The sequence below is a fragment of the Sander vitreus genome, chromosome 22, assembly GCF_031162955.1.
Source record: "Sander vitreus isolate 19-12246 chromosome 22, sanVit1, whole genome shotgun sequence".
NCBI lineage: Eukaryota > Metazoa > Chordata > Actinopteri > Perciformes > Percidae > Sander > Sander vitreus.
This window is the reverse complement of record NC_135876.1, coordinates 13,196,069-13,207,625: the sequence shown is the minus strand read 5'-3', so window position 1 is coordinate 13,207,625 and position 11,557 is coordinate 13,196,069. Positions and strand designations below refer to the sequence as shown.

General features: G+C 37.9%; 1 protein-coding gene across 1 annotated transcript; it reads left to right on the top strand.

Moving 5' to 3' along the window:
- Window positions 1–237: 237 nt before the first annotated feature.
- fbxo15 (F-box protein 15) lies at window positions 238–9,749 on the top strand. The gene is made up of 9 exons (XM_078281246.1): window positions 238–410; window positions 2,186–2,290; window positions 4,425–4,676; window positions 6,240–6,443; window positions 6,520–6,649; window positions 6,764–6,846; window positions 7,826–7,971; window positions 9,012–9,136; window positions 9,483–9,749. The coding sequence occupies exons 1-9, from the start codon at window positions 238–240 to the stop codon at window positions 9,747–9,749; spliced, it is 1,485 nt and encodes a 494-aa protein (XP_078137372.1).
- Window positions 9,750–11,557: the final 1,808 nt, after the last annotated feature.

Below are 11,557 nucleotides of genomic sequence, written 5' to 3'. Positions count from 1 at the left end.
CCGGAAAATTTGTATCTGCACGTGGAAGGAGATTGACCGGACGTCACCATGGCAACTGGACGCGGACCGACAGTTTAGAAATATATCGCTATCACAGTTATTATTTCACATAGAAGTGGCTACAAAAAGGAGAAGAGACTTTTAAACTAACTTACGGAGTTTACATAGTAACGGTTGTTCATTTAGCATCATAACGTCATACTCCGCGCGTGGCAAGCGCTTTAAACAAATGGCAACATGGCCTCAACTAACGTTACCTATAGAAATGATCTCGTTTCTGACTCAAAGGGGTCAAGACCAGTAAAACAAATGGCGGCACCAAAAGCAGTTACTTCCAGAGTGCGGGCAGTGAGGACGTTCAAAAGAGCTGACAAATCATCAACAGCGTCCACTCTGAACTTTATGGAAAGGTAATCTATCAGAGCATGCTCATATTTTCACCTGCGTGACATTCAACACTTCAGCCAGGCAGTGTTCAGAACCTGTGGCAACTAGCTAGTCAAGGCTTATTGCTCTGTATTGTAAAATGATTTATAGACCGCGTTTAAAGCAATACATAATACAAGCACAGCAAAAATCCATACAGGTAGACCCTTTACTACAAAATTAAACAATCTGATTCTTTCCCCGTTAAATGTAACGTTAGGCAGTAGGCTAAATGAAATACAGGTCAGACAGTAACGTTAGCATACAATTCCTCACTAACTGTCTTTGTGATTGTGTCAAACAACAAGGGTGTAATGCAGTTAAAGCAGGTACATGTTCATATTTAGCAAGGTTACTGTTTTACACCGAAAGTAATACTGTTATTTTATATAGGCTATATTATTTTTGAAAGCCCTCTGTGCACAGATGAATCTCTCCTTTTTGCAATTGTTCACAGTTTGCTTGGAACATTTCATCTAAAGCAATGCAAACACTTGACTTACTTACCCTGAAAAAAAATAAAATGGCACATTATTGTAAATATAGCCTAGTTCAGATGAGGGCAGCCACTAATTTAGTTAATCATTTACGATTCATTCTACAAAACATCAGGAAAAAGTGAAAGATGCCTTTCACAGTAAAACAAAAAAGCAAATCCTCACATTTGAGAAGCTGGAACGGAGAATGTTTTATATTGTTGCATTATTTGAATTAAACTTATGGTAAATTATCAAAACCGATTAATTTTATGTTGATCCCCTAATCGATGAGGCCTAATGGACTACTCGTTAGAGTTCTAGTTCATTCAGCATGAATAATGTGGATATTATAAAACATACAGACAGTATAAAAATACAATATTTACTACCAATTTTGGATTGTGGACATAGGCTACTGTAATTTTTGACTTGTGTTGCTTGTCATCAACTATACTGGCCATCTTTTCCAAAAACTACTCTAATCATTATCTCTGTATATGTTGGCTCAAAATATCAATGAGAGGTTAACTATTTGGGTGATTTGAATCGGATTTATTTATTCGGTGTCTCATTCCAGAAGTTGTTTCATCTGGTTGCTGCTTGATATGCAGTGAAATGTCAGTGGTCAATACCAGGCAGGTAATTTGAACACAGATATATTACTTACTCAAGAGACTAAAATTGGATGGCATTGGCATCATTATCAGGACAGGTGCAACCAGACATACCAGATCAATATTTTTAAATAACAGCTCATAAGGAGAACATCTTTCCACAACTTTTTTTTCAGCATTTTTCAATACCCAAACATACTCATACCAAGAAAGATAAAAGATCTAACATTGGTGACTTGAGAATGGATCTCACTCACACTATAATTCATCACTTCTTCACGTCTTTTTCTGATGCCACACTTTTATCTGAGCAGATGTGGTGGATGTACTGGGTGTCTTTTAAGAATGTAACACCCTCTTCTGTTGTTTTTTTGAGTTAGGCATATTTTCATATTAAAATCTTGTAAGAGCATTTTACAAAAACCTGAATCCTGAAGTTAATGTTGTTTATTTTATACCAAATCTACTGAATCAGAGCACCAACACGGGTCATTCCATTTCATTGCCAGAAGTGTACGATTGCCAAGTAGCCTGTCGAGAGCACATTTGTCTCATACACCAGTGCCTCTAAAGAACCGCATGCTGAACAAAAGGTGGCATTAAAACACTGGTGTCACTTCCTTGTAGGGATGTCTAATTACCTTTTTTTTTTTTTTTTCTCCGTAGACTGCCATCTGAGATCCTGTTCAAGATTCTGTCATACCTGGATGCCTCCGCTCTTTTCAGCATCAGCCACGTCAATAAGATCTTCAATCAGCTTGCTAATGATAAGTAAGTATTGTTAATGCAACATACACAGTACCATTATAAGTCTTAGGTGCAGCACCCGAGCCGTTTTTGGCCGCAAAAAAGTGCCAAAAACGTTGAAAAAAAGCATCAAACAAACTGAAAGACTTTTCGCAGATCTAATGATTGTAGTTGGAATTTTTAACACGTTTTGTCTTTAAGCTTTTTGAGTGTTTTTTATCTATTATCTGCTCTATCTTTTCCAACGTTTTATGCACAGATATGGTGATAATAACAGTCCAAATTTACGTCAAATTGTATATTTTTTTTTAGGGCTGTCAAACGATTAATTTTTTTTAATCACGATAAATTCTATTATTTTGCATTTCACAACAAGTACATATTAACAATCAAAAGCAATTCTTACCAGTGTATCTTGATTGGGAATCAAATGAATGCAAAGAAAGTTACTTTATGAACTGGATTTTAAGATTTCATTGGGACGGACGGATCATGCTGTAGGCGGCGCACTGGATCACAGCTGTGCTCATGTATTTGGCCGTGGCACAATTGCACAGTGGTCATTCCAGCGATCAGTGTTACAATAATATGTTCATCCACTACAGTTATGAATGTTAACAAGCACTTTCAGCTCTGTATTCTCAGCGTTAAGCTATTATGTGAGAGACTCATTCACGCAGGTTTTTTTTGGACAACACAACTTATTTTATTTTTTTGGGATCAGCTTTTACCTTTTCAAAATGCACCTATACGTTAGGTTTTCTTTTCCCAGACATTTTCAGTTAAAGATTTAAAGGTCCAATGTGTAGGAATTTCACCCATCTAGCGTTGAGATCATAAATTGCAATCAACTCTCTTACACCACGCAGTTCACAGTACGTATTACAGCTACGGTAGCCTTCACGCTTCAAAAAGCCGGTCTCTTGCTCTTTTCAATATCCTTTTTCTTTTTCTGGGTGAAGAAGAACACTTCTGTTCCTGAAATTTTGATTTTGAATACGTGTGGTCCTCCATGTTTCCTTCTTCAAACTTGCCGGGGCGGGAAGCTACGATACCCATTAGCAGCATTAGCAGCACCTGTGAGTTTATCACATGACAGCGAAAACGCAAAAGGCGGAGCAGTATGTCCTGTATGTCCCTTACCGGCTAACGTATTTCAAGATGGCACATGAATATGGAGAGTCTACCCCAGTTCATGCGAATGCAAATGTAAAATTTCGAGCCAAAAGGTATTTTGAAATTGATGGTGGTGGTAAATATTCATGAAAAAGGACAAGTTTGTGAACGGGCAACACAGATTTTGATAATGAACAACTAAACACATTACACACTGGGCCTTTAAATCCCTGCCGCTAAGATGTTCCTCCATCGGTCACGGATCATGAAAAGTGAAACTTAAATCTGTCATTGAACACAATTTATTTTTTCTGCACTTTAAAAAGATTTGTTTAAAAGTGTCTTTCTTATCAAATTTTTATTTACAGCATTATATGTTATTATATGTCATTATAGGCTGTATATTAACTTAATTGGGAGAAAACAGGTAGTTATATGTAAAATCAGACAATGAGCACCCCCATATAGCCAAAATGGCATGATCCTGATTTCAGAACGGCTTTGCGAAGATTTGACTGTGAGATTTGCAGTTAAATCAGGCTCTTTCACTCGAAGCATCAGATATTCGACTATTCTGAGTCACACCTAGTGACGTCTAACCTTGTTTCACTCCAAAATACTGTAATGTTTGCTATTGGCAGTACCAAAACTAGTAGTGATTCTCTAAAACTAGCAGGAGTAATGATAGTACAGATACTAATGTTAGGTCAGTACTAAAGGGTCAGTCCTGACAGGTTGTAATTTGTGCTGTGAATATTTGCTTTTATGGCTTGTAAAATCATATATTACCTTCCATGAAACCTAAACTGTACCTTTAGTAAGACCTTCCACCTATGAGTAGCACTCTAACAGGAAAGGAAACCTTTATCAGAGTGCATCATTTTTCTCAACCAACACACAAATAACAGAAGAATATACAGTATATGCATTCAAGAACATGTGCGAAAAGAATAGCAGACCTGTAACAAATTAGCATATCACACTTATTTCACATAATTGAATTTGTCTATTAACATCTCACCTTTCTATACCATCAATGCAGTGCTCTGTGGAACAAGATATACATAGCAGAGTTGGGCAAGAATAAAAGGCAGAAACCTAAGCGCATAGATGAGATGCGGGACGAGATGCTGCTGAAGATAGCCACAGTGGCGGTGCATGATCGGGATGCGGGCGACTGGAAGTGGCTGCACTTCAAGACTGTAGCCAAATGTGACATGGACTATGGTTTAAGACGTCTTGGACTCATCAGCCGCTATACTGGACTGCCTAATCAAACAGAGAATGTCCTCAGGTAAGAGACAGAGAGAGGCAAAAACTTATAATAAAGTACCTGAGGTGTATGATTTGCTAAATGTACCATGCACTTGATTTCACTTACCAGACACTTGAGTAGCATGGCATGGCAGTGCTATTTGTGAGTTAAGCTAATTTTTTTACCATGTATTTTCAAGCATTTCAATCCCTAAGCTACTGAGGTGAGAAAAAAGATCTCAATATTTCTCTAGGAATCCTTGTGTCAATTAGTTTCATATTTTACAGTTTGCTGCTTTACTTTATTTCAGCTAAAATGAGGAGTGTGGATCATGCTTTATATACCAATGCCATAATCTACCATCTGTGTGGTATGTCCAGCTGCTATCACAATTGAAAGCAGCTCTGTGAGGCATTATGGGAACCCCTGCCCTGTTTGTGGTTTGCAAGCAGTAAAACTTTGGAGATCTACCCTCGCTGTCAAGAAAGTTCAAGGGTAGAGATCAGAGGACAGTTCAAGCTGCTGGCTATCAAAAACAAAGTGTGGTTTGTTTTTCATATCGCACATAATGACACTTTCTTATTAAAGGTGAGAAAGGAGGTCTCTGTCTGAGCGAGATGCCTGCTCAGGGGGATGCCTGCACACAGGGGAAAGCTCCCTCATCGCCTCCACCGCGGTTTCTGCTGTGTTTTTATAACCTCTGATTAGAGGCTGTGCAGCACTCAATTTTGAGTTCTGCGGCAGTCGCTGTGGTACAGAGGGGAAGTAGAAATAATTGTGTTCTTTGCAGAGGCTGTCTGAATTGTTGAAATAAATTACTTAGCCCCCCCAACTTCCCATCCACAACACCCACCCACACATTTATCCGCACACATCTTCCCCTTCCTCCCGCCTCCCATCATCTCAGACTATTCCCTGTGGGGAGTTTTGTCTGTTAGAGACACTGAGGAACATGCGATTTACCTTGGTAATAATCATTTCACAAGACATCACACACACACACAGACAATGCTAAGCAAAATCCCCTGGGTCATCTGGGGGCCCCTGGGCTGCTCCAGTTTTTAGCTTTGTTCCTCCACTTAATTGATATTGGATGGTGCCTCAGCGAGACACCGGCTGCATCCCAGTAGGGGCAGATCTGAATCACAGTTTAGACAGAATTGGATCAAGCAATTTATCACAACAGCTGTGGTTTCTTTTCATTTGTCGCATATCATTTCATTAGTAAAAATAGCTTAACTAGAGTCATACTACTCCCCACTGCTATCAAAAGATACCTTATCACCATTAAACTCATAGTTTGCCTAATTTAAAGAGCAAGAGTCAACACTGCCCAATTATTTGCATTGTGTTGACTTCAAATACATTTGTGAAGATTGATTTTTGCTCAGCAATTGCAATTCACTGGTATCTCCATGTGTCTATTAGGGAATATAAAGTGAGTTATTTCCCACTTTACAAAGTAAGACGCCTTTTCATTTCTGTTTTCAATTAGTTTCTCCAACTATACTACACTGCATATAAACAATTGTACATGCTTTTACTGCAGAATATCTGTCACATCTCTTTGCTCTAATTCTGCATTGTGTTATCTTATTCTAGAAGCATCAACGTCACCTGGGAGCTGACCATCTCTGATAAGTCCGGGCATGAGGGCACATATGAGCCAAGTTGGTCTGAGTTCTGCGAGACTTCTGTGACACTGTGCTGGAGTGGAGGAGGCTGCTTGCCCGACTACCGGCAGATTTCCTCCCTTCAACTCCACGGTGTGAGGAGGGTAGCCCTCGACTGCCCCGGCTTGAAGGCGTAAGACAGCATCTCTACACTCTCTGTTTCCTCTTTTCTCTCAGTGAAACCTACTTTTTTTTGCTTGCTCTGTCAGACCTGGCTTTAGGTCCCTCATGGCGAAGTTAGACGTGCGGGATCTAACTAAAAGCGCGCAGGTCATTGGCCACGACAAACTGGTTGAACTGAAACTGCTACAACCTGGTATCATCATCGGAGTCTGGAAGGTAATTACTTTGCCTGCTATTTTTTTTTAAATGTATTTATTTGTTTGTAGTAGCTGAAAAAATACACCTTTTAACTTAAAATTATGAGAATTTAAGTAATGGCTCTCTTTGCAGGACCGGTGTTCCATTGCCTTTGTCATGTTCACCCTCCACTTCCACAGGCTGGTGGAAAGAAGCATCCTGGGATCTGCTGTTTGGTAGGCTGCACTTGAACAGGAACAGTCTTTTTATTCACATGCTTACATGGCATGCAGTGTATCACCATCAGATGGTTAGGGCTCAGATTCAAAGGATGCCATTCATTTGATGCCCATGATGGGACCCATCTACGATACACAGCAGGGTGAGACTTGAAGCGTCAGCATCACTGGCACCTGTATAGCATCATCACAGTGGATAATGTAACTGTACCACATTTTTATACGCGTCAGGACCAGTTACACCAGTTATTTTTGTTATTGCAAGCAGTTCAATTTAATCATTAGCAGAGCTTTAAACCGAGAGAGGGTAATTCATTTTAGGGTAATACATTTTAGAATTTGTTTTTGTAGTGTTTAGTTCAAATTTAATTGAGTCATTAAAAACCAATGGGCTAGATCAGTGGTTGCCAATACAGGGTTTAGGGCTACTAAAAGGAATAAAAAAAATTGAGGAATAACAGATTAAAATGTTAAACAAAAATGTCTACATTTTTTCAGATTTTGCTGTCTTTCTTGTCATATACTGTATACTGTCAAGCCTTAGGCCTCTTAAATCCCTGTGATGATTGGTCCCAAGTAGCCATTAATTTATAGGTCCACAAGCCACAAATGTTAGGAACTTTGTTGGGCCAAACCATCCAGTGTTAACATTTTCCATGCATCTAAAAAATAAACAAATCAAAGTTGTGATATTTAGTACTAGAGTTGCTGTATAGTCTTGAAGGTGATTCATCGACCATCTGAGAGGAGAGACAACGTATCAGCAGGACTACACAGGATTCTTGATACTGCCACACCTATTGTGTGTTGGACTTGAGTATAGTGTGGACATAGCCCCCTCTCCTGGTTTCATGTGGGAATACAATGTTGTAGCACATCACGGTTACAGTCCACAGAAGTAACACCCCTCTCGACTGTTCTCTTCACTCACTAACCGTTTTAGTTTTGTCTACCTTTTTTTCTTTTCTTCCTCCAGCCCCTATGTGATGCCAATCATCAAACCCCCTTTTGATGACATAGACCCTGAATACGGTCTCCATGGTTACCAACTACACATTGTTCTCCACGGCACTGTATGCAATATCATGTCCCAAAGCTTTTCCAAGCTCTTCTGCCAGAGAAGTAAATTATTCATGCTCATATTAATTAAGTCACTGTATGTCTACTGTATTGTGAGGGTCATTTAAAAACTCTAGTCTTTTTAATAAGAGGTGTTATTCACATGTACGGTAACTTTTAGAGACAGTGTGTGTGTGTGTGTGTGTGTGTGTATATATATATATATACACACACATGGGAAAAGTAACTACATTTACATACTGTGAATTGTTTTTTTTAATCGAAAATCGATTTTGAATCGAATCGTGAGCCTAAAAATTGATATCGAATTGTGACATTTTCTGAATCGTGCACCTCTACTAAATAGTGTGCTACCCTGTATAGTACGGGCATGTGGCATGTTTGACATGTTAAAACAATATTATTAGCTATGTTCACCAAGAAATGACTTGTATTTGAAGATTATTTTATTGCTCATAGATTGAAATCGAGGTAACATCATCTCATGTGATTACCATGTTTTTGAAATGACAACACTTTTTACTTTGAAGCATCTTTAGCCTTAAAGGTCCCATATTGTAAAAAGTGAAATTTCCATGTCTTTTTTATTATAAAGCAGGTCGAGGTGCTATATAAATACTGTAAAAATACCAAAACACTCAAGAAAGGCACACAGCCAATGTTAAGCAAGGATGTCTTTAAACGAGCCGTCAGGACTTTTGTATGGTTGTGATGTCACAACTTTACTATATATTAGGTAGATAGTGCCGCTATAGTGCAGAGGCATAGAGTACAAATGTGAAAGACCCGGAAACACTGACCAATCAGAGCAGTCTGGGCTTTTTCGGAAGAAGGGCTTCAAGAGACAGGTGATAAAACAGAGCATCTCAGACAGAGTTTTAATACAGGTATATTTACACAGACAGTATGAGTTTTTTGAACATTAAAGCATGTAAACGTGTTCTAGTAGAAACCAAAAATACAATTATGAACCTGAAAATGAGCATAATATGGGACTTTTAACAAATCAATTGACCTAACAATAAAGTGCTAATTATTATAGTGTAAAGACTTACTTGCCGTGTGTTGTTGTCTTTGACCAGCTCAGATCTCCGACGGCCTAATCCAGCTGACTGCCATTAGCAGGACAATCTTATCGAGGCACACACCTCTATCTGGCAGCATTACCCTTCCCTGGAGGTGTGAGGCCCTGCAGGGCACAGTGGAGGTACAGCATTTGCTGGTGGCTACTTGCACACGGTTTCACTGTGTTATAGGAAGAAAGAAAGTGGTAAAAGTGCAAATTAAAAAGAGATTACCACATGCTAGTTTTATTGTAATGCTCACATATCTATTAAAAAGTTAAGTTTAGAAGCATTCCCTCTTGTCTTCAGCCTAAGGAGAATACAGTTGCTATCTCTCATTTGATCATGACTTTTGACAACAGAAGATAAAGATTTTTAAGAAGTATACAGTACATCATTTACTTAATGGAACCCCACTGAAAACACAATGATGATTGTCCACGCAGAAAAGAGGTCTTGACATTTGATTATCTGTCAACTTTTTGCCAGAATTGCTGCATCATGAGTCTGACTCTACTGGATGAATTCAAGAAACCCTTCTGGTGTGTCACCTCTCCTGTTTCCATGGAGCTGGAGAAGACCCCCGTCTCCTATGACTATGATGGTGAGCACTGCCTGATCCACTATCAGGACTCAGATGGTCAGATGAAGATGAAATTTGTATGGATGAAGGAACAGAAGCAGTTTGTTCTTACCAGTTTAGTTGTCTATGTGACTGTTTCCAAAGTCAACAAGCATTTCAGTAGAGAATACTGAACCTGCAGTATTTCTGGAACACGTTTTGAATCATTGCAGAGGCCTAATATGATTTTGCTTTTTAATATTTCAATTAAACATTATATCAGACCACCAGAATTTATTTAGTGATATTTTGTCTATACAGAAGATGTTGCAGTTCAAAAATATATTTACCACAGTGATAACACTTTTTCATTATTTTGTTTTTAAATGCTGAATAAATCATGAATTATTAATGTATTCATTAATGTATTCACATTAATGAATACATTAATAATTCATGATTGGCTTTGCAGTTTTACTTACCTTTTTTTATTTCAGTTTACATTATGTGTCCTCCTGCTACTTAATACCATAATAATACTGTCATTTATTTTCCTCTTGCTACTTCCAGTTTTAATATATTAAATATTAAGTCATTATTGTATCATTTTCTTACATCATGAATATAGAAGAATGGGAAAGTTTGAATTGTCTAATTTAGATAGAATGAATGATTTATTACTAGTAGGAATTAGCTTTATTTGCCAAGTATGTGTACACATACAAGGAATCTGAGGTCAGTTTGAATGTACTTAAACAAAGAACAAGTAGTGTTTTGCATTTGTAATTGCAACAAAAGACTTCCATTTTTTGTTGCAAGTGAAGACGCATATTTACAGACAACCACTGTTGGATTTTAAGTCAGAAGCCTTCTCACAGATGTGGATATTTTATTATAGTGACAACCGTCTTCACCCCCCGAGTAGTATTCACATTTAATATGTATCTATTGTCTACTCTACATTTAAATAAAAACCTAAGTTTAGAGGTGATCCAGGTCATTGCAGTCATTTTGCCCAGCCTTATACTGTATTACACCACTCCACTATAACATTTAGTGACATGCACTCTAAGAGGATCATTTTACCGGGGCACCAAATCGGATGCTCCATTTACATTGATCACTTTTGTATACAGAAAACCCTTGTGCCCATGTTGGAGGAAAGATGATCAAGAAAAGCCTCAAGGAAAAATTGCTTATAACGTATGATTGATGATTATTCTTTAAATGCTATAGTTTGTGCTGGGATCGTCTGTCTGTTTGTAGTATTTGTCTATGTTAGTTTAAGTATGTCTGTATTTTGTTGTATTTTCTATTGTCTATTTTGTGTTTCTGGTAAATTGAGTTTTTGGATTGTATATTATCTGTTGTTGTTTATTGTTATCGGGCCCCCTCCAAAAAGCTTTTAGTAGCTTATTTGGGGTTCCCCATTTCACACGGCTTATATATGATTATTGTACCTTATGAGATTGTGTTTAATAATACATAAACGTAATGATAGTAGGAGTAGATTGTTGCACGGATGCTTTCGGAAATGTTGCCCTCAACACCTTAAGGAGATTCAATAGTATCTTTGTCATCCTCCCTCATAGCTGCTTTCATCACTTAGCAGATCTATTCTAACTTAAAGTATCGAAATTACTGATATATTAATTATTAATCATTCTTAATCACTAATAATTCTCATTAAAGCTTCCACTTTCATGTGTTTGGTGTATTTGCTATTTTCCTTTGCTGTACATGGATTCACTCTTGCCAAGACCATGGTGTCGGCAACCCTGAGCAGGGACTAAGATTTTTAAAGCATCTACCCTTTAATTATCTTGATTATTCTGGATTTGCTAAATCTGGGCATGCTTTATATGTGTAAATGGAATGAAATTTTTTTTTGCTTTTGTATGATTCACGCAAATCAAGTTTTGTTTCCTCTTATCGTGGCATTTATACCTGAACACCACATTACCTCAATTGCATTGTCAGCCATTATGCAATCACTTTTAGA